Source organism: Lacerta agilis, chromosome 7 (assembly GCF_009819535.1).
Source record: "Lacerta agilis isolate rLacAgi1 chromosome 7, rLacAgi1.pri, whole genome shotgun sequence".
NCBI classification, from domain to species: Eukaryota; Metazoa; Chordata; class Lepidosauria; order Squamata; family Lacertidae; genus Lacerta; species Lacerta agilis.
In genome coordinates, this window is record NC_046318.1 from 75,460,563 (window position 1) to 75,484,736 (window position 24,174).

At 44.9% G+C, this 24,174-nt stretch overlaps 1 protein-coding gene across 6 annotated transcripts in view; it reads right to left on the bottom strand.

Annotated features, from left to right (window-relative positions):
* Nucleotides 1–13,095: 13,095 nt before the first annotated feature.
* Nucleotides 13,096–24,174, bottom strand: part of ASAP1 (ArfGAP with SH3 domain, ankyrin repeat and PH domain 1) — a 138,075-nt gene continuing 126,996 nt past the window's right edge. For 5 of the 6 annotated variants that reach the window (XM_033155865.1, XM_033155861.1, XM_033155863.1 and 2 more), the window contains 5 exons: nt 21,522–21,588; nt 20,051–20,109; nt 18,696–19,201; nt 14,881–15,003; nt 13,096–13,710 (listed from right to left, as the gene is read on the bottom strand). In XM_033155865.1, the coding sequence (XP_033011756.1) occupies nt 13,636–13,710; nt 14,881–15,003; nt 18,696–19,201; nt 20,051–20,109; nt 21,522–21,588 (830 nt within the window). In that variant the 3' untranslated portion in view covers nt 13,096–13,635. Of the gene's footprint in view, nt 13,711–14,880; nt 15,004–18,695; nt 19,248–19,984; nt 20,110–21,521; nt 21,589–24,174 lie in introns of those variants that run through there. The other variant, XM_033155866.1, reaches the window with a different exon arrangement.

The following is a 24,174-nucleotide window of genomic DNA, read 5'->3' on the forward strand; positions in this document are numbered from 1 at the left end:
CGAGCTGCATCGGCTCCTCCAATGACTCAGCTCTGGCCACGGAACTGCAGGGAAGCACCGGCGCCGGGAGCCCGGAGTGCTGGCGGCCCCGGGCCTGGCGACGGTCCTCCAACCGATCGTCTATCTGCAGACTCCGTTGGATGAGGGCATCCAGTGTGGCAGGGCGATCCAACGTGGCCAGCTGATCCAGTATCTCGTCTGAAAGTCCCTCGAGATACTGGTCCCGCAGTGCAGAGTCGTTCCAGGTCAAGTCCTGCGCCAGCAGCCGAAATTCCGTGGCGTAGGTGGCCACTGTGGACTTGCCCTGTTTCAACCGCCGAATTGCCCGATTGGCTTGACTCCCCTTCTGAGGGTTGGCGAACGTGGTTTCCAGAAGATTGCAAAACCCCGTATAGTCTGTCAGCAAGGGGGAGTCTTGCCGGAGCAGCGGCAACGCCCACTTGGCCGCCTGGTCCTTCAGCAAGCTGATCAGGAAATGCACCTTGGTGCGGTCGTCGGGGAAATCCCGAGCTCGCCCCTGAATATACAGCTTGGCCTGGGCGAGAAACATGGGAAAGCTGGCTGGGGACCCATCAAATTTCTCTGGCAGGGCCACTGGGTACTTGCCAGGAGCTGGGGCGGCGGCCCCAGGAGCCGGTAAGGCATCCAAACGCTGCTGAAGCGCCGTAACCGCATTGCTTAGCTGCTGCACGATGTGGGTCAAGGCCTGGTTCTCCTGGGCCAATGCCACCAGCGCCGCCGCCTGGTCGGCCATGGCTACTAGTTCCTCCCGAACGCACCCCAGCGAAGGGGGAGTGCGGGTGTGGCGTGAGCAAACTGTGCTGGCCCCAAGGGTTTGTCCATGAAGCGAGGTCCAAGTCCAGTCCTGGGTCTAGGGGTCCAAAGGAGGTCAGTCCGGCAGGGAGCGAGGCAGGGAGCAGGTCAAGGTCCAAGGCAGGTTCAGGCACAAGGTTGCAGGTTGAGCACACGCTTGCAACTAAGTTGCTCACGCAACTTGGGCTGCGTCTGGCTGGCTTTTATCTGGCCCTATGCTTAGGGCGGTCCCGATCCTCCGGAGACTCGCCTCTCCTCCGGGCCTGGAGGCGAGCACTCCTCCTGCAGACACTTAACTCCCTTCGCCTCTCTGCCCTGAGCCTCTGTAGCTCAGGAGAGGATGGTGGGATACAGGACCCAGGGGAAGCCTCAGCTTCCTCTGAAGAGGCTGGGAGTGGAGCACCTGCAGGCAATGGGTCCTCCCTCCCATCAGGAGCCAGAGCAGACTCTGCTGATGCCTGCACCTGGGGATCCAGCACAGGTGGGGATCCTTCAGGCTCAAGCCCTGGCCCCGGCTCAGCTGGTTCTGGAGGCGGGGAATCCTGTGCAGGCTGGGATCCCTCAGGTTCAGCATCAGAGTCTGACTCCCAGGCCATCACAGTACTGTACTATAAAATAATTAAGACAGTATTGTAGATGATAAAAAAATTTTCTCATTTGCACTGATGATAGTCATTGTTTGGAGGGGGGGGGGGCTCTGATCCATTTCCACAGTCACACCATCAATCCATCAACCAGTAGCTGATCTGGGTTCCACACAGTCACAAAAACAAATTAACCGAAAAAGCCTGAAAAACAAAAATTCAAAATAAACAGCAAAAACAAAAGCGCCAAACTTAATCCGTTCCGGAAGTTCGTTTGACTTCCGAAATGTTCGAAAACCAAGACACAGTTTCCGATTGGTGCAGGCGCCCCGGAAACAATAGCCAACAGCTGCAGCAGACGTTTGGCTTCCAAAAAATATTCAGAAACCGGAACGCTTAATTTCGGGTTTTCAGCGTTTGAGAACCAAGGTACCACTCTACGTATAAACTGATTTGTGCTTTGGAAAGTTGTTTGTTCACTGTACATATGGACAGCTCTTAAGAGATCATTCACGTGAAATCGAGGAGCAGGTCTCCGTCTCTTTTTGGGTACCATTTTGAAACAAGGTGACGGGCGGAAGCTTTCCAAGCTCCCAACAGTTTCCACTGCTGATTTCAAAAGCGCTCTGAACTTTCGGCTCCTTGGGAGTTCATGAGCAATGCCAGCTACTCGGAGAGCATGAGATTCTTAATCTCAGGGTCGTGAGTTCGAGCCCCACGTTGGGAAGAAAGATTCCAGCATTCCAGGGGGTTGGACTTGATGACCCTCGTGGTCCCTTCCAACTCTACAATTCAATGATTGTAGGGATAACTGCGTGGGGTCTAAAGTGCCATTAAAATAATTGATCTAATCTTTGTACGCCGCCTTCCTGACAAAAGCGAGCTCCACACTGAGAAGCTGACTGTACAGTGGTAGCTTGGTTCCCAAACTTAATCCGTTCCAGAAGTCCATTCCAAAACCAAAGCGTTCCAAAACCAAGGCGCACTTTCCCATAGAAAATAATGCAAATTGGATTAATCCGTTCCAGACTTTTAAAAATAACCTCTAAAACAGCAATCCAACATGAATTTTACTATCTAATGAGGCCATTGATCCATAAAATGAAAGCAATAATCAATGTACTGTACTATAAAATAAATAAGACAGTATTGTAGATGCTTTTGAGAACCAAGGTACCACTGGAACAACAAAGCCGTTCGCATTTAGGAACTCAAACATTTCCGTTAATGTAATCCAACCATAATGGCAAAAAGCCCTGTGCCAAATATTTAAATGAGCAGTTAGTACAGTTCAATACAAACTCATAATAATTCAAATAAATGGTTTCCCTTTTCTATTATTATTATTAATAATAATATTATTTGCATCCGCCCATCTGACTGGGTTGTCCCAGCCACTCTGGGCAGTTTCCAGAACATACAAAAACAGAGTTAAACATTAAAAACTTCAGATGTCTTCTAAAATCAAGATCCCAGTGTGAATGCATTGAATAATTTACTTATTTATTGCATTTATCTATTGCCTTTATCTTTGAAGGAGCTTAAGGTGCTATACACAGTTCTCCACTCCATTTCCATCCTCACAACAACCCTGTGAAGTAGGTTTGGCAGAGTGATGGTGACTTGCCCAAGGCCACCCAGTGAGCTTTGTGGCTGAATGGGGATTCGAACCCTGCTCTCCTGGGTCCTAGCCCAACGCTCTAACCAATACACCACAAAGGGACGAAAAGAGCAGCTGCGGTTACATCCTCCCACAAATCTGGGGACAGTTTGCATCTTCTGAGCCACATTTGAAATTGGCCTAAGGGGATTATCTTATACAGAATCAGACCACTGGGTTCATGTACCCCAGTATTGCCTACACAGACTGGCAGTGGCTTTCCAGAGTTTCAGAGTTCCCCTCCTGGAGATACCTTGGATTGGTCCTTCTGCACACAGTGCAGATGCTCTGCCATTTAGCTATCATCCCCCTACAATACTGAGCAGGCCCTTGATCCACCCAGCTCAATACTGCCTACACAGGTTGGCAGCAGCTCTCCGGAGTTTCAGGTAGGAGCCCCTCCTGGAGATACCTTGGATTGAACTCTGGTCCTTCTGCATGCAGCGCAGATGCCTTGCCATTTAGCTATCACCCCCCTACAATACTGAGCATGCCCTTGATCCATCTGCTCAATACTGCCTACACAGGTGGGCAGCAACTCTCCGGAGTTTCAGGTAGGTGCCCCACCTGGAGATGCCAAGGACTGCACCTGGGGGCCTTCTAGCAGCCAAGCAGATGCTTCAACACGGAGCTCCAGCTCAACTTCCCTCTCCCCACCAGCGCCAGAAGAAGAAGAAGAAGAAGAAGAAGAAGAAGAAGAAGAAGAAGAAGAAGAAGAAGAAGAAGAAGAAGAAGCCATAATATTCTGTTCTGCTAGGCTGCCCTTCCTCTATTTCTTCCGCCGCCTGCTAGGAGGAGATCAAGAAAAGGCTACCTATGCAAATCGATCAAATTCTGCACCCTACAAGGCAAGGGAGGATGCAATCCGAACCCCACTTACCTGAAATCAACAGGGCTTACTTCCGAGTAGATCTACGCTGTTAGGAGTTGCACCCCATGGTGTCAGAGTCAGAGCCCGCCCCCCCCCCCCATTGAGCCGCAGCGCGGAGGATCGGGTCGCACGTACGCAAGGAGGAGGCTGCAACGCTCGCTTCCCTAGCAATATACTGTACCGGTAATGCATCTTCCCAGAGTCACCAGGCAGAGGATCGGGCCGCACACGAGCATGCATGCAATTTCCACCCCCTATACACACACACCGCCAAGGATCCAGGCCACAACCCCATGCAGGCTTCCCCGGGAGTAAAGAACACCCACTGAGAAACACTTCCTGCCGAGGAAGCAGGCGAAGGATGGATCGGGCCCCGGCCGCACATCAGCGTGGGGATCGGGGCCTGAGAAAGGCCTTGCCATAGGAGGGGAGGGAGGCTGCGTTGCTTTGTCACCCCCCCCCCATTCATTAGGAAAGGTGGCACCCCCATTCCCCATTTTGCTTCCCCCTGTAAATGAGGCAGCCTGGAAACCGCAACGCTCCGCTGCTCCGCACCCGATCCCTCGATCACTTCCCCATAGTGATGCTCTACCACGTTTGCTTTGCGCTGAAACCGGTTTGAATTGACTTAAAAGACGGAGGGAAAGAGAGAGAGAGAGAGAGACGAGCAAGCGATGGAAAGGCGCGACGGTGTTACAATCAATGCAATGCAATGCAGTGCAAATTGCAATGCCAAATAAATGATAATGGGAGAAAAAAAAACCAACAACCCCATAATAACCAGGTCGCACTCACCGTTTCCGCCGCGCGTGGACGAAGCGGATCCGAGGGAGCGGGGTGGGTGCAAGCGAGCCGCCGAATTGCAACGGGTGGCGGCCAGGAGAAGGAACCAGATTTCTGCAGCCTCTTTTGCAAAAGGCAACGGAGCTTCCGGGTTGGCCAGTCTCAACGTCACTGCTACAGGTTTGCAAGGAAGAGGAGGCGGCGATCTGCGTGCGGGAGACAAAAAAGATAGCTATAAAAGGAAGGGACCCGTAAGGGGGAAGGAGGAGGAGGAGGAGGGAGCCCTGTTTACCTCCGAGATGCTCGATCCGTGCCCCGATCCTGAAAGCGTCTACCTGGGGGGAGTAAAGGTTGTTGTTGTTTTTGACACACAGTCGGCAGAACGTGAGCAAAGCTTTTCCTAGCTTGTGCCATCTGCATTTGGAACAGGAGGGAGGATCTGCCTAAGGACAGCCCTGCAGGATCAGGCCAGGGGCATCTCGTACTCACAGGGGCCATCCAGATACCTGTGGGGAACCTTCAAGCAGGATTCGACCACATGAGCCCTCCTCTCCCCTCTCTAGTAGCTGGTTTTCAGAAGCCTCCAACTGCGAAGGCAAAACATAAGCCGTCATGGCTAGTAGTAGCCATTGACAGCCCCCCATACCCTCCGAGCATCCCGATTTCCCAGAATTACAGAAGCCGTCCATTTCATCCCCGAGATGTCCTGGTTCTCAATTTTTTCTCCCCTCCACTTCTCGGAGAACAATTAAAAGTGGTGTGTGTGTGTGTGTGTGTGTGTTTATACTGAAAATAAAATACCTGCACCGAATGAAGGAAGCTGACATCTGAAGCCCTTCCTATAATTTTGACGGGAAAGGTCACAAATCCTCTTTAAATTCTTTAAATACTTCAGCAGCCAGCCATTTCTTAGGAGTGTTTATTCCTTTATTGTAAATGGAGCTTACAGCTATAATTCCCCCCCCTTCCATTTACCTGTGGAAAGTACAGGATCCCTTTCCTTGCACATCTTCTTTCTTTACAACAACCCTGCGAGGCAGGTTCTGTGCAAAGGTTGCGATTGGCTCAAAGTGACTGACGTATATGTGTATTTGACATATATGTGTGCAGCGAGACCAAATGTGGAAGCAGCTTCCTGGTGTAGAATAAAGGTAAAGGGACCCCTGACCGTTAGGTCCAGTCGCGGACGACTCCGGGTTTGTGGCGCTCATCTCGCCTTACTGGCCAAGGGAGCCAGTATTTGTCTGCAGACAGTTTTTCCGGGTCATGGGGCCAGCATGACTAAGCCGCTTCTGGCGAAATCAGAGCAGCATGTGTAAACGCTGTTTACCTTCCCGCCGGAGCGGTACCTATTTATCTACTTGCACTTTGACGTGCTTTTGAACTGCTAGGTTGGCAGGAGCTGGGACCGAGCAACGGGAGCTCACCCCGTCACGGGGATTCGAACCGCCAACCTTCTGATCGGCAAGCACTAGGCTCAGTGGTTTAGACAACAGCGCCACCCGCTATTCTATTGTAGAATAGAATAGAATAGAATAGAATAGAATAGAATAGAATAGAATAGAATAGAATAGAATGGAATGTCCCTATTTTCATCTGAGAAATGCTGGATATGGGTATGAGCCCTCTCCTCCATGAATCCGTCCCGTCGTCTTTTAAAGCCATCCAGGTTGGTGGCCCTCACTGCCTCCTGCAGAAGCGAGTTCCATAGTTGTAACTATGTACTGCAGGGAGGGAATAAATGGAGGGAGTGAGAGATTTTACTTTATTGGGCTCCATTATCAGTGCAGATGGAGACAGCAGTCATGAAATTAAAAGACGCCTGCTTCTTGGGAGGAAAGCAATGACAAACCTAGACAGCATCTTAAAAAGCATTGACATCACCTTGCCGACAAAGGTCCGTATAGTTAAAGCTATGGTTTTCCCAGTAAGTAATGTATTACCAGGACTGCCTTGTCACATTTTGATGTGAAATAATATACATTAGCATTTGGGGTAATTTAGACCTAAGTCTAAAGTTGCTTGACTGCAATACTGGACAACTGTAGTTTGACCAGAAGCGGCTTTGTCATGCTGGCCACATGACCCGGAAGCTGTACGCCGGCTCCCTCAGCCAGTAACGCGAGATGAGCGCTGCAACCCCAGAGTCGGACACGACTGGACCTAATGGTCAGGGGTCCCTTTACTTTTATATAGCAATTGCTGGCAGGTCGGAGACAGAAGCCCAACCTGCAGCTTGATCCTAGGCCCAGGCCCAGGCCAATCCAAGTCCCTTGGAGAGCCACTGAGAGTTAGTTTAGGCCAGGTTTGGCCCTCCATACGGACTCAACTACATATCCCATCAGCCCCATCAAGCATGGCCAATGCCCTGGGGATGAGGAGGAGTTGTAGTTGAACTAGATGGGCCAATGGACTGGCTTGCTATAAGGCAGCTTCTCGGGATCCTGTGTGTGGAGAAGACTAGTAGAGATGCCACCTGTCTGATATGTAACAGGAGGGAGTTTCAAAGGGTGAGTGGCGTCACACTGAGGTCCATAGCTATGGGCATGGCCAGATTTAGGTTTGTTGAGGCCCTAAGCTACTGAAGGTAATGGGGCCCTTTATATGTCCAGATGTCCCAAATTGTCGGTTTTTTGTGTTGAATATATGCCATATGGTAATTTATAGACCTAATAGGTATCTACAGTAAAGCCATTTGCACATACAGAATGCAGGCACCCTATATATAGAAATGAGCAAACCAGTGATATTTTAGGGAACAGGCTAGCATCATAGGAGCCTACACAACACAAAACACTGTTGCTCTACGTAGGTTTTATTTTGTTTTTTTATCATATTTTGGAAATGTACATCATTTTTTTCCCTTTAATTTTTTGGGGGGGCCCTGAGCTATAGCTTGTTTAGCTTATACTCAAATCCGGCACTGGCTAGTGGCTATGGGCCAGGATCTTGCTGCCTTGAAGACGAGCAGGATAGAGTTGCCCTTTCCTACAGCTTAGGATGCCTTTCACAGCTGTCAGCAGGTTGAAAGACAGCAGGTGAAGCTTTTTCTTATCACCCCCCCCCCGGCCAATACAAGCTTAAATAATTTCTACTTGACATGGAGCAGTTAAAGGCTGAGTAGCTCTGATTAAGTCAAGGTTTCCCAAGCTTGGGTTTCCAGCAGTTTTTGGACTACAATTCCCATCATTCTTCTAGCTAGGGATGATGGGAGTTGTAGTCCAAAAGCAGCAGGAAACCCTGGGTTGAGTGAAAACACACACACACACACACACACACACACACACACGGGATGTAACACCTAGCAAGTCGTAACACTGACCTGTTTTCCATCTGAAAGGGTGTAGCGAGGAAGCAGAACTGAGAAATGGCACTTCCTTTGAAAAGGTTGCTTGCCATTGAGTGTCACGTAAGATGGAAGTGTCATGATGTCAAGCGCTGTGGCTAACTTGCAAAAGCTGCAGCTGAATCTTACTTCACCACTGGTGGCCGGAGAGCTTCCTCTGCTGTGAATAGGCTTAATGGGTTTAAGACCCCACCGGGCTCCTTTGAGAGCGATATAAATTGAGCAACCAGATAAGACAGGACATGTTAGGAGATCATAGAGTTGGAAGAGACCACAAGGGCCATCCAGTCCAACCCCCTGCCAAGCAGGAAACACCATCAAAGCATTTCTGACAGATGGCTGTCAAGCCTCTGCTTAAAGACCTCCAAAGGAGGAGACTCCACCACACTCCTTGGTAGCAAATTTCACTGCCGAACTGCTCTCACTGTCAGGAAGTTCTTCCTAATGTTTAGGTGGAAGTCTAGGTGAGACAGCCTAGTGGGCCCATGTATACTCCTCAAGGAAGCAAGACAGCAAAGGATCTCCTTACCAACTTGTAACTTTAACTCCTCTGTTGGAACATACTTCATTATTGCTGCACAATCTTTTTAGAAGGAGAAAGGCAGGGAGCAAGATTTTATTAAGATGGTTGGTTCTTAATGCAGGATTAGCTATCCTGCGGTCTTCCAGATGTTGCTGGGCTAGACCTCCTCCATTGGCCATGATGGCTGGGACTGATGGACATTGGAAGCCCAAAAAGATAAGGGAGGCCACACCCACCTTAATGTGTCCCTGAAACTTGCTGTTACATCACAGTAGGTCTGTGGCTTTCAAGCATTGCTGGAGAATCTGAGGCCGAGGTCTCCCAGGAAAGGGTACCACCAGTACCCAATTCTGAAGAAAGGATTTCATTGTGTTTGTCAACAGGGCAGACTTTCCTTACAGTCAAATGCAGCAGGAGGTCTGAGCAAGATTCTGGCTGCAACATGGCAGCAGTGGCATGGTGTAACAAAGCCAATGAATGGATAGACTAGGAAGGGAGCATCATTCTTGACAAGGTTGTAGGCTAGAGAACCTGAGCGAGGCAGGAGAGAAGCAGAGCAGGGACCCTAAAGGTCTCCTCCGTAATATGACTCAAGATGTTTGAGATCCAGAAGTGGTGGTGGGTTGCGCATGCGCACCAATCCAACTCAGTGTAGAATTGCACAGTCAAGGAGCTGTAAGTGTGCAAACCATAGGAGCAGTTAAAAATGGCTTTGTGTGTTTACAAGCTCTTGCCACATGGAGAGCTGTCATCACAGAGATTCCTGTCCATTCTACAACCTGGTGAAATGCTATGGTTCCCCTGGCTTTACTGAAAATCTAGCCCATGAGGGCATAAGGCAGTGAACAAACAGTGCAAACTAAAAACCAGAGTCCTGTAAAACCTTTCTTTGAAAAACTGAAATCTGTGTAACAAAGCACACTTAATATCTGCTATTTTTGTCGTCTGAATCTAAGAATTTGGTACAATGCCTGCTCCTCTCCTTTGGTTCTCTGACATCATTGAGGTTGAATGGTACTCAAGAGGCCTACTTCCGAGGAAGCATATAGGAAGCCTTTCTTTTGCTTAAAACATCAACAAACACATTATTCTACATGAAATTGCAATTCTGCAAGGTTAATAGCTACGTGTTTCCTAAGAAAATGTCTGGGATTATTTCCAGGCCAAATGTAGGACGTAACAAATCAACAAAACCCTTTGCCTATGAAAATAAGCAGATGCAAAAATGCACCTGAAAAGTGGGCAATGTTTATCCTGTCAACAATGCTTTAAGCTGCTCACTTTAAAAGACACTTCCAAGGATGCTTCCCGAAATAGCAATCCTGCTTGGTATAAAAGGTACCAGAAATCCAGACATTTGGTGCATGCGTAGCCGAGAAACTAATGGGGCAAGGTTACCATCTATTCTTTGAATATATTAAGGGAACCTGAGGTAGGATTAGATAATTGAGGGACAGGCCTGATATGCCAGAGCTATAGCATGTACACAGGTGAGCTTATTCTGTACAGGACCCCCACCCTCCCACAGAAAATGAATGTATTAGTGAATGGGTGTGTATAAATGCATGGGAGAACTCGTGTGTCCCCCTCCCCATATTTTGCTTTAGTCCTGTATATTATCATTGGGATGTAGCTCCCTAAGACTTCCTGAAGGGACTCTGTGACCCTTGAGCCTCTCCCACCCAAAGTAGCCCACCTCTGTTGGGCAGCTTGTACAAGAAAGCCAATATGCACACAAATCTGGCAGCTGCTTAACCTTAAATTGTAACAGCTGCAGTTGCACAGAAATCTTTTTAAAATGAGGGTTAAACAGAGTGGACTTCATTTTCCATCTTCCACTGAAATAAAAGGACTAATGAAGGTGACCACAGATCTATCCACCCCTAATTCTCTACCTCATGGCATGTGCACACAGGTGGCAAAGTTAAAGATGATACTGAAAAGCAACACGTTTTGTACTAGCAATGAAGTCTTAGCATTTAACACTTGGGAGCTGCATATTAGGACCAGAAGAGAGACTGTTTAGTATAAACTACCTGCAAACAACGTAGTAAGAGACCAAAAGAGAAGCATTTCAGTGCATCCAGATCCCCCCTCCCCCCAAAAAAAATCTGTGTGCAAATCTGTATGAACACCAGAATGAATGTATATGTTTATCTGGTGCTCTTATCTCTTTACTGAATAGAAACTGAACATGAGCATCAGAAAAAAACACAAGCTCTAAAATTGTATGTGAATGAGCTTTTTCCTCCTATAGCAGACTCCAGTTGATAAAAGGACATTCAGATGCCTGGGATCAACTGAATACATTTATTTAAAAGCAATTTTAAATATTAAAAAAGTAGAAATTAACACATACAGTACTCAAACTGTCACATTAAACACGTGAGGAGACAAGTGTACTGATGTATTATGATTGTAACATTCAAATGAGACTTCAGTTTCCAACTAGTGGCTCTAACCAGATCTGCTTTCTATACATGTTGATGCACTATATGTCATAAAAAAATAAATAGCAATTGCTGTTCAACAGTAAAATAACACACCATTTGCAAACATACTTCCCTCTCCCCGGGGGGGGGGGAACCCCAAAACAAACAAGACTTCCCAAAAATGTCATGTACAAAATTGCAGATAGTGGCTCTGAGTTTAAATACAATATTGTACTTAAAACTCAACCTATATATCATACATGGTATTTTAATTCTCCTATGGACTCTCAAATCACCCAGAATAGTCAACTCTTGTTCCTGATGGAACTCATTTTATTTTTTTAAAAATTCGTTATTATACTACTTCAAAAAAGCATACAAAATAATAGACATTTTGACTCTACATCATTTTACACATCTGGATCTCCTTTATATGGGTTGCACTTTCTCTCTCTCTCTCTCTCTTTCAACCAGTGGATTTCGAGATCATTTTAAAATATACTTGACAAAAAAGGTAGATCAGTTTTGTTCTTTAATGCATCTGAAGCACACTGCATTGATGAGCAATATGGAATGCAAAGTCATTTTTTGTTCCGGCTTTCATATAAACAGCATGAGTCTGAGAAAACACTGAAATCGGTAACACTGCAGAGTCGATGCCAGCAGGCTCAGTCACTCACTTGAAAGCTTATATCTTTTTTAACAGAATGTGTCATGACACAGATGAAGCAATAGTTTAAAAACCACTTTTCCAATAATAGCTGATAAATATTTTGTTCTTCTTCATGCAAGATTTCTTAAGTTGATTATGTTCTGTATGTTAACCATTTAAATAAAAATAAATATTCACTGACTACAGGTTTGTAAGACATCAAAAGCGAAAGCCTCGGAGTGATTAATGTGAACTTGTGCTTTTCGTGAAATGGAAACCTTTTGACAGAGTCAAGAGAATCTGCTATGAAGGAAAAAAGAAAACTGGGCTGCTGCAAAAGCAGTTGTTTAAAGCCGGGGTGGCTAACCAGTGGCTTTGCAGATTTGTCTATCTCCGGCTCGAATTGGCTCCAGCCAGCATAGCCAGTGATGACTGTAGCCTAGCAACATCGGGGCAGACACAGGTTAGCCAGCCCTGTTTTAAGCCAGGCGAACGAGGGAAACCACATGGAGCCGCACTGTAAAACGTTCCGTGAATCGTAAGCAAAACAAGAACATTCCGCTTTGCATATTTTAACAATGATCAACAAATAAATAAATGAAACAGCATATCTGAAATGAGCATATATCCTTAATACATTGATCAGAATAAAGAATGTGTTTTAGATGCAAGTAACGCAGGGTGGAAAGTCTAAAGCCATCTCAGATCAAAACACATCCTCCCTAAGTTCAGCTCAGTGGTTTCAGGATTGCTGGCAGATTCTGAAAGTTCAACCTCGAGCCATAATTAGGATTCCACAGAAGCAAATTTAATTCCAGATGTTACAGTCTGGCATCATGATTTAACAGGTGATAATTTGCATGAAAGGTCATCTTTCACTCGTTTTGATAGCTGGGTTCTTGTTTTTTTTTATTATTATTATTTCTCCAGGCGACAGTACTAAGAGAGCATTATGACTTAATAGCTCCAGTGGGTTGAAGGCTCAACTCCCCCAACAGCAAAGGTATCTTCTAAATGAGCCAATTAGTTAGCTCACGTAAACTCATCTTTCAAGTCTGCGTGGCAACCGGATTATAACAGGAGTGCACCGCGTGAAAACTTGAAAAAGCTGACGTACACTTGTAACGTTTCTGCATAAACAGAGATTGTAGGGAGTAGCATATGCTAATAAGCAGACGGGCGTGGGCTGCTTTTTTTTTTAAAGACCCTGGTGCCGTGAAAGGAAACCTCCAGCCAAAAGTCCCATAAGTGTTCCTTCATTAGACAGAGCAATTTTAACTGAAGACTTTCAGATGGTGTTAGGTGAGGTAAATATCATAGGGAGAAACACCAACGACATAATACAAACATGAAATGCCTGTTCACACACACACACGCCACAAAAAGACTACTGGTTAATCTGTAGCATCAGTGAATATTTCTTTTGTTTGCTGTGTACATTGAACATTTTCTTTGACAATACCAAGGAAGTAGATTTCGCAAGCTGTAAAGTGTGTACATTGGTAGCTGTAAACGGCTGTAAATGAGCCAAAGCAGTTCATTTCGAAAACTGAATCTAACTCTCTGCTAGTTATCTATTTTAGGAATACTGATTTATTAGAGATGGTAATTTCTGTAGTTAAACAGGACCGGATGAGACCAACCACATTTAGGGAGCTGGTAGTTCATACACACAGACAAAGAGATGTAAGTGCTTGATGCCAAGGATGGCTTGAGCAAACCCAATAAGGCATGCCAGGTCCCAAGGCTACCGTAATACTGGCAAAGGCAGAGTAACACCGTTATTTACAATACAAGTATAAGTCACCTCGCTGGGTGAGCCGTAAATGAGTTCTTGTTCCGTAACAGCAGTTATATATACATATATATCCACAGTTGTGCACAGAATTACAGGGAGGGAGCAGCTGTTTGCTTCGTGCTAAAAGCCCGTCTTGCAGGAAGGATGTGCAATGCTCAAGTTTCCGATTCGACTTAGTCTGACAAAATATGGACGAAGGATACTGGGAAGACCCCTTTTCTCTCTGGCTTTCCTTCAATGTGGCCAATCTGCAGAGAAGAACAAATAATGTTGGCTCAGAAGGCATCGGCCCCCCGCCCCACAAACCTCCGCATTTGCTATCCCACATGGAGCAATAACATATATTACGTGCTTGATAAACAGTAGTTTTATGCTTCAATATCCTCACTCTGAACCTGTCACTTGCCCACTTTTATATGGAAGCAAGTCTAATTAATAGATACCTGAAATCTGGGAAACACCAAATATTTCAGCCATGATCCTTATGTGGGTAACAGTTATGTGGCTACATTGGTTTTTTTGGGAGGGGGGAGGGGTCTTCCCCCACTAAAGGTTTTTGAGCAGGGCCTTGACAGCCACCTGCTGAGTTTCAAAACCCAGTTTGCCAAGCAGACTTGCCATGCTAGGAATGTACACCCAAAAGCACCAGTGGGTGATGAAACGGGTTGTTGTTTTTTTAGTTTGGCCTAAATGTGCAGGTCTGCAAACGCACAGCGGGCTCTTAGCTGTTAAAATAGGGATAGGGTTAATATTATTATTAATGTATGCCCACTTTTTTCTGTGCAAGGCCTCTTTTGTTCTAACAGTCATCAACCGCTGCTCTGTTGCAATGGTCTGCTGCAGTGAGACGGGGGTAGCCAAACTACTGCCCCCTCCAGATGTTGTTTAACCACAACTTCCATTATCCATGGCCATTGGTCACTCTGCTGGGGATTGATGGGAGCTGCAGTCCAACAACATCAGGAGGGCACCATGTTGGCTACCCCCGTGCTAGTAGGATAACACCATGACCTATGCAGCTGCTCTGCTGCAAGGAATCTTGTACCTGAGCCAAACCCACTTACTGACTTATGCAGCCTGTGTAGGATCAGATCACTTGGGTTCAGTCCACTCCCCACTTAAATCTGTGGCAAAATGTGCACTCTCTTTTTTAAATGGAACTGCGCTTGATACTTTAATTACAGAAAAAGACCAGCAGCTATAAGCAAGGTTTAAAAAGCAATTAGTAACACAATGCATGCTAAAACTATATTGCTGCACCATTAAAAAAAGTGTTAGGCAATGCCTGAGTTGTGTGGTGGAAGATTAGTTTAATTTAATGTTAGAAACAGTATGATCTTGGTGTTATTTTGCTTTTCACAGATCCGTAACCACTTAATAAAACTGGATTCGGTTTTTCAAAGCAGGAAGGTACATACCCACCACTCTTGGTCCTCTTCACCTGTCACAATGATAACTTCTCCTTCAACAAATGTAAGCTCATCATCATTATCTGCCTGGCAATCATAGATTGTCTTCACTCGCCTAACTTTGTTCTTTCCCTAAAACGTAAATCACATTATAGCTAAAAGGCAGGAAAATGCCAACTACAGAACAAAATTTTAACATAACAGCAAAAACACTGAATGCTACAATACGTTTAACATTTCAAATACTTTAAACATTTGAAATACTTTAAACATTTCAAATACTTTAAACCAACAGATTTCAAATACTTTAATCCAACATATTTTTCGCTTCATAAGACGCACCTGACCATAAGACCCACCTAGTTTTTTGAGGGCGGAAACAAGAAAAAAAAAACCTGAGGAAGGATGGGGGGGGGTCACTTTTTTGGAGGGGGTGCTCCTTCAAGTACTGTCTGTTGGGAGAGGTGCTGCGCTGCCAAGCCTGCTTTTGCGAGCGGGCCTTCGCTCCATAAGACGCACAGACACTTCCCCTTCCTTTTTAGGAGGGAAAAAGTGTGTCTTATAGCGCGAAACATACGGTACAGAAGAAGATGCAGGTGTACCCTGCAAGGCTGCAGCAGGGAATACACCACTTGTCTTGGAGGCACTAGGTGAATGCATTTTTATTTCCCCAGGTGTTTCCGAAGGGATGGAGAACCTGTGACCCTCCAGGTGTTGCTGGACTCAAAATCCAGTCAGCCTCAGCCAGCATAGTCAGTGATCAGGGGTGATGGAAGGTGTGCTCCAGCAACATCCACGGGATGCACAATGCATACATATGTGATTGGGTGGGGGTTATTTTTTGTTATATGCTTTTCTGTATTTTTACAGAAGAAGAAGAAGAAGTAGTTGATATCCCGCTTTATCACTAGCCGAAGGAGTCTCAAAGCGGCTAACATTCTGTTTTCCCTTCCTCCCCCACACAACAAACACTCTGTGAGGTGAGTGAGGCTGAGAGACTTCAGAGAAGTGTGACTACCCCAAGGTCACCCAGCAGATGTATGTGGAGGAGCAGGGAATCGAACCCGGTTCACCAGATTACAAATCCACTGCTCCTAACCACTACACCACACTGGCTCTCACCTGAAAAGGCTCCCAGAACTGCTTACGTAAGAACAAAGGAGGCAGCCCTTGCCACCAGGCTTTCGTTCTAAAAGACAGAACACAAATGGAAAAGAGGATCTGGTCCAAAAACACGCCATACCACTTGGATCCCAGCCAACAGTATCCATTCCTAATGTCCCATTCCTGACATGTGCAGCTCACCAAGATGTGTAGATACATTACCCTTGCAGTTATCAGAGAAAGAGGATAGAGAGTCTATAATAAATATTAGCTAAAACCTTTATGGCCATTATCCAGAGAGCCTATTAAGAGATTTAGGACCAATTTCTTATTTTGTGGCTGAGTAGATCACTATCATAATGTTGTGGCAGCAAGCAGAGGGCTGCCAGGCTGAAGAAGTTAGCCAACCCTGTTCCATATGTAGATTTTAATTACACTGAAATTTCTATCCCACTTTCCCCCTTCAACTGATCTGCTCAAATCACAAATGATTTGGGGGGAAACAAAAGGAACAACTCTCACTCACAATAGTCCAACCATTAAAACAACTCGTGACAAATCCAATGATAACCGCTTTTCTGCACAACAGAAAATCCACTTGCACAATGGAACTGGGGGATTCTTTTCTCTGCACTCTGCCCCCCCCCACAAGATCTGCTCCATATATGGGCAGGAGAGGAAGAAGAAGCCCTACTGCAGAAACAGACACCTGTTTGTGCTCATTGGATCTCACAACACACACACAAAAATAACCCCAGAAAGCCAGAACATAGTAAGGACAACAAAATCTATCTAGCAGCATTATACATTCCTAGATAGAAACATTTTCAATGCTTTGCCACTGGCAGTTATATAAAGACAATTTACCAGGCAACCTTGGCACTTGAGAGTTTGCCTTTGTGAAAGTGGCTCAATTGCAATATTAGTCCATGTTCTTCTAGAGAGCTCGCATTGGTGGAGCACACAAAAATCTGCCCCGCCCCTGTTCTATCCCCACTCCTCCCTCTTCTGGGTCCAAAAGGAACTGCACATTGGCGGTTGTGCATCAATTGGATGCACCAAAAATGGACACCGCTTGCGTTGCATTTTTATAGGGATTTAGGAGTCAGGTTTATTCCCCAATATTTTATTTACACTTTGGGAACTTAGATGAAATTTAGTTTTCAATTTTCACGGTCCTCCAGCCTGTCCGCCTGGCTACTGATCCAGAATGCAGCAGCTAGACTGGTGACTGGGAGCGGCCGCCGAGACGACATAACACCAGTCTTGAAAGACCAACATTGGCTCCCAGTATGTTTCCAAGCACAATTGGTGCTGACCTTTAAAGCCTTAAATGGCAGAGGGTCTTCTCGGTAGTGGCGCCCACCCTGTGGAACACCCTCCTATCAGATGTCAGGGAAATAAATAACTATTTGACATTCAGAAGACATCTGAAGGCAGCCCTGTTTAGGGAAGTTTTTAATGACTGATGTTTTAATGTATTTTTAATCTTTTGTTGGAAGCCGTCCAGAGTGGCTGGGGAAACCCAGCCAGATGGGCGGGGTATGTATGTATGTAGAGTGGTACCTTGGGTTACAGACGCTTCAGGTTACAGATGCTTCAGGTTACAGACTCCGCTAACCCAGAAATAGTACCTTGGGTTAAGAACTTTGCTTCAGGATGAGAACAGAAATCGCGCAGCAGCAGCACGAGGCCTCATTAGCTAAAGTGGTACCTCAGGTTAAGAATGGACCTCCAGAACAAATTAAGTTCTTAACCCAAGGTACCACTGTATGTATGTATGTATGTATGTATGTATAAATAATAAAACTGGGACTCTCCAGCTTTACTTACACCCTTCCTGACTGTTTTGTCAGGCTGGTACATCTCCCTGCACTCTGATTTTAAGATGAGGGGTGTGTGAGCATGTGTAGAAATCAGCCTACTGAACAAGGGTCAATTTTACATTCAACGCTCCATCTGCTTTTGCCTCTGGCCCTGTCCATGCTGCTATGTATTCCCCAGAAGGTTTCATATAAGGACTGCAGCTTTCAAAATGAAAAAGGTACCCCTCCCCTAGTCTAGATAACCGGTAACCTCCAATGGTGCCTTCCAATACATTCTGAGTATCTGCGACCGGGTGGTAGTTATTGTAAATCTCAAGGTCAAGGAAGGGACACATTTATCACCCCTTTAAGGGCAGTAAGCGCCACTTGCTTGCTCTGCAACACACTGATCATAGCCTGGACCACGCTCAGTCAAATCCCCTTGGCTAGCTTGAAGCAGCCTTGATGGGTAAGGATAAAGAGCACATGGTTAAATTACTGCAAGTGCCTTGTCCATATAATCAGGCTGATCCCCCGAAACAGGATTCGATGGGGCACCGGACACCTCATTCGCACATGTCCCAACAATGGCATTCAAGTAATCATGAGAAGAGAGCAATTTTTTTGTCCTCAAATTGACTGTGTTAGTCATAGTTTATCAGCTAGGCTATTTTGAAATACATGATTGTGACTGTGCAACGAGTGATTAAAGTCAGCCAAGAAGCAACAGAAAGGTATTGGCATTGGGGGGGGGGGAGCAAAAATGCATCAGGAAAGCTGTTTTCTTCAAGCAGCTTCGCTGTGTACCTCGAATTCCCCCGGTGTTATTTTCTGCACAGAACTCTGCAAACCCCAAAGCAGGGTTGGCAGCAACAAACCCTCGCTGTCATATAAGAGAACGAACCATCTACTCACCATGTTAATTTTTCTAGGAAGTGGCACTGGGGTCTCTGGCAGTGCATGGGTTACATCATTGGAGTCTTCAGATGCTTGCTTTTGGACGGTCTCTTTAGATTGTACCCTTGGAGAGAGATCCACAGAATGAGACTTTTGATGTGCCTCCGAGGGCTGAGGCTTCGGTGACATTTCTCCAACAGGAGTTTTAGCCAAAGCATCTCCTAGCTGAGGCTTGGGAGGAAGGTCTTTCATTTGCGGCTTCGGAGGCAAGTCCGAGAGCTGTGGTTTTGGTGGCAGATCTCCTAACTGGGGTTTCGGGGGTAATTCTCCTGGCTTGGGGGGCAAATCTCCAATCTGAGGTTTCTGGGGTAGTTCCATAGGTTGAGGCTTTGGGGGCAAATCTCCAGGTTGTGGTTTCTGTGGCAGATCAATACAAAGTGAAATGGACTTCTGAAAGGTTTCCGATTGTTGACTGGGCTTGTCTATTGAAGGAAGGTGAATCGTCTCTATTTTTCTTAGTGCCACTGAAACAGAAAGGAAACACAATGAAATTAATTTCAGAATGGGTTGCTATTTCTCCATTTGCAACAGATAAGAGTTCCACACGCTCCTGTGTACAAAGTACTATACTGTACTTTTATACGCAATCACTGTGCTGAACAGGAGAAAGCTTCCTGCGGATAACATCTCATTGTGTTCTGCACAAAATAGGAATCTTAGCACTAACCCTTTTGAAATGCCTTGCTCTACTTAATAGACAGGCACTATCTCTATTGCCTTTCTGGCACCTATTGAAGACCTTCCTTTTCCAACCAGCCCCTTAAGTGGATATATTGATCCCAATCTGCCTTGAAACTGTTTTCACATATCAAATAGTTTCCATTTGCATATATGCACTTATTTTTAATTATTTTTGTTGTTTTTACCATGAAATTGATTTGAGACGTTTTGTGGGGATTCATAAATGGAATTAAATAAATAAAACAGAGAGATGTGGAAGTGTGCACTTGGCCCTGATCCTGAAATTCCCCATCCCTGTTATAGTCTAAGAGACATTTGTAAAACAGAGGAGTACTGCAGCAACTATATTCTTAGTTCTTGCCACTCCTATGTCTTGAAACCTACAAAGCACCCCAGGATCAGGCAGGTTTCTTATACTCAAACTTTATATTGTTTAAACAACTCTTCATGATATTATTACAAACATGCTGTGAGAAAAGCAAGAGAGGAAGAGGCCGACCTGGGGGAAATCTATACTTGAGATCTCAGAGACCCCTGCCAGTCAACAGTAGACCAACCTAGGCTTGGTGGTCTAATGATCTGATTTAGTATAAAATAGCTCTGTATGTATTCATGCTCACAGATATACTTACCTTTTTGAGGTAGTTTTGGAAGAACTCTTGGACCCAGTGCAGTCTTAGCAGTCCCAGTGCTGATGAACAAACACATAATGGTTTACATCTCTATAATGAAATACCCAAATGCCTTCTTTTTAGAGTACCAGGCACCAACATTAACAGCACAAACATTTTCCACAGAACAGACTCAAAACCTCACAAGGGTGTTGGCTGTGGGCTTCCTTTATTCAAATATAACAACGTTTGTATATAAGAATTCCATTATTCTAAGCTTGTTTTACAAATAGGTTACTGAAAGAGCATAGATATTGACCTGTTCAAATAGAACACCATTGGAACAGAAATCAGAAGTCAAAACAGAACTGAAAAAGAATCATGAACTGGGGCAGGGGAGATGCTGGTTCTTTGAATTCTGAATTATTTCAGCACTGGATGATCAACTCAAGGATATTATTAAAAACTAAGAATATATATATGCCACATTATGATCTCTTGTACCTGACATGTTTGAAGATTTGCACATTTCCATGGCTTATTTCCTTCTAAATGTGACATTTGAAATTTGATCAAACCGTTTTGAAACAGTGCTAGTTTAAGCACATGAAAGCACTGAAACCTTTTTATGGAGTGGAGAGGAGACGTCTGCATAGCCTATTTCCTCAAAGCTAGCACTGCAATAGCTTTTTTTTTAAAAAAGATTTTTTTAAAGACGAAAACCTCCATCTCCACCGGTGCTTTAGACTTTTATATCATGGGTCAAGAAAGCCATGTGAACATGTGCCAGAAGAGGCTTTTTGTGATGACAACAGGGTCCTTTCTGAAATCAGGCCTCCTTCTATTGACAGATTTTCTAGCTCTGTTAACATTTTTCTTTCTTTTTTTAGATAAGAGTGGCTAGAACTGCAATGCACGTGGGGCTGTATCACTGACTTGTCTGAAGAAAACATGATACTGGCTTTTACATTACAAACCCTGACGTTACGCCTAGCAAAAGCCATTAAAAAGAAAAGAGAAGGTGAAATGTAAGCAAGTTGAATTCAACTATAAATATGAAAAAAAGAGGAACAATTCTCTACTGACTTACAAAAATCAATTATCTAGATCAGGCACGTCCAACAGGTAGATCGTGATCTACCAGTAGATCACTGGACATCTGTGGTAGATCACTGGTACATCACTGGCTCCCCCCAAAGAAGCTCAACAACCTTGCCCCCCCCCTAAAAAAGCTCAACATTGTTGCCCTGCACCCCCTAAAAACGGGGCTTTCCTCCTCTTAACAACTTTGACCTGAACCCCCCAAAACAGGTCTTTCCTTCCTAAAAAAAAGATTAACAACTTTGACCTGAACCCCCCAAAAGGGGGTAGATCACTGCCAGTTTTTAACTCTGTGAGTAGATCACAGTCTCTTGGGAGTTGGCCACCCCTGATCTAGATTAATATCATTGTTTGGCCTCAGTGAACAAACAGGAAATATAAAAAATCTTACCCTGATTGTTGAGACATCCCCTCAAACTTGTTTGCAGTCTTTGTGGCTGGAGGACCCAAATCATTACCTATGGATTAAAACATTAAATAAGTATTTCGATTTTAAATTGGATGAAGTAGCAAATATCATATATAATGTAAAGACTTTTCAAGTAGAAACTATAGGATCTCACCTCTACATTTCTTTATGCATAGTGATTTAAGACCAGAAAGGGCATTTATAATCTAGAATATGGCCTCCTATGCAATGTTAGTTTTGAGCAATTTAAGTCCGTCTGCTAGTAAGGGAAAGTATTTAAAAGAATTATACTATGTTTGTACAGGAAGTGTGTTGAACACTGTTTGCACATGTTATGTATGTATTTGTGGCCAAGGTGCTATGAAAGAAGTTAGGCAAGAGTTAAAACTGTGATCTGAGGCATTTTCTCTTTTGAAAAATTGTTAAAACTTCAGTCCATTTATAGAACTTCCTATTTCTGTAATATTAAAAAAAAAAAAACCTCACTCAACTGTTTACACCAAAATGTGCTAAGAAGCTGAAGGTAGCACTCTAATTTACTACTGTAGGGCACTGGCTATATTGCTGAGGTTTCACATTCTGATACTAAAAAAGTACCCTGTTTCTACAAGAACTTTTAATTTTATCACCTTCTTTCACCGCAAACTGGAAATTAATTTCTTCCAGAGAAGTTGAATTTGTTGATAATAATTAATCTAGTGATGCGAATGAAGAAATGCAAATAACCTTTCTGAAAATGTGTGCAATTCAGACCCTAAGAACCCAATTGAATAATTTAATACGTTTAAGGCCCTATTCACACAAACGGCAATCGCTTAGAATGCAGGTGCAGAGCTTTTGTATGAACAAGTCCTCAGAGAGTTAAATTGATAGTATAAAAGGAAACCACATTCTTGGCAAAGAAAAGGGCTGGTATGATGGGTGAATGAGTTGCCGCCTGAATTGTGCCTCATTCTAGATGCCCTCTTGCCTACAAACCTGTTTCAGGCAGCCCAAGGAAAGAACTCTTCTTTGAGCCAACTCTCTTCCCAGCTGAGAAATCAAAACCTTCAGCCAGAACAGCAAGCAAAGGTTGGATGGGGGCAGCCAAAATGTGTTTAAGCATGCGGTTTGCTTCACAGTGAGGAGGAGCAGAAGACAGAGACCACCTTTAGTGGCAACCCAAGCAATGAGAAAAGCCAAAAGTTCTGGAGATTCAAGAGGAAGGTTCGGGCTTCTCTGCGCCCCATGGAGAGGATAAGGGTATGTTGCAAATAGTGGGACAAGGCCCTCACTTAGAAGTAACTCTTGTTCCTTTGTCCCCAACCATCCTCTCCAGTTTAAGAAGCCTTGCTTTCATGATCCTGTTCTTGTCTACCCTCTAAAGGACGCTACTGGGAGTGCAGTCCAGGCTTTTTATAGCCAGAAATGTTCTTATTGTTCTAGATCAGGCATAGGCAAACTCGGCCCTCCAGATGTTTTTGGCCTACAGCTCCCATGATCCCTAGCTAGCAGGACCAGTGGTCAGGGATGATGGGAATTGTAGTCCCAAAACATCTGGAGGGCCGAGTTTGCCTATGCCTGTTCTAGATCAAGGCAACCTAACTTTTCATACCAAGCGGGCCTGCAATTGTACTCCGACACAGAACCTGTGGACCGCACACTGCCTTGTTGCTGGGGTGGGGTGGGGGCAGGTAGGCCAAGATAAGCAAGGCACCAGGCTTGGGGAAGGAGGTGTGAGGTTCTGGCAGGTCCTAGAGTCCTCCTACCTCCCTTCCACAACTGGGAAAGCACTAGCTAGGCTTTGGAAAGGAGGCGAGAGGAATATAGGACTGTCAGAGCCCTCACATCTCCTTCTCAAAGCCCAGCACCTCTCTTACTTGGCTCATCTGTTGCCGAGTTATTTGCCATCTCTGTTTTATTTAGAAATTTCAGAGAATGTTACAGACTGCTGCAACAACAACAACAAAACAACAAAAAACAAAAACCACTTAAAAAACAAAATGAGGATGGTTTTCTGCCACAATACATTTGTTAGTATTTAAGGTGTCACAGGAATCTTTGTTTGTCTCAGTCTGGAGGTGACACAAGCCAGAGATGCAAGCCAAAGATTTACAGTTACAAGCAGCACATGGATGCAAACACATAAATAAATTTAGTGAATAAAGGGAAGCTAACTAAACACAGGCATTCCCTTTGTCACGCAACAGCTAAGTAACTTTTCAACACACACACAAAAAAAGTGCAGTCCTCTACTGGCTATGCCAGCTAGAAAGGGAGCCCCAAAGAATAATGCATCTGTTGTTAGCTCTGCCACAGTCCTTGTTTGCATGTGACACTAAGCCAAATGGTGGCTTAGAGTGAACAAGCATGTGGACTCCCAGAGAGGAGATCACAGCTGCCTTGCTCCTCACCAGTTGTTCTGCTACTGTGCTGAACTGAAGGATCGTCTGGGCTGATGGTTTAGCTTTCTCGAGACAAACCACTGCACAAAGCTTGTTACAGCTTATAGTTTGTCTGAGGAAAAGTACTGTATGGCCACCTTTACAAAATGCTATTTTGTATGGCCAGAAAAATTTCCCCCTATTCCTGAATTTCACTTGTTTACATGGACGTGACAGGGCCTGATGAATTTTTCAACATTCAAATTCCAAAA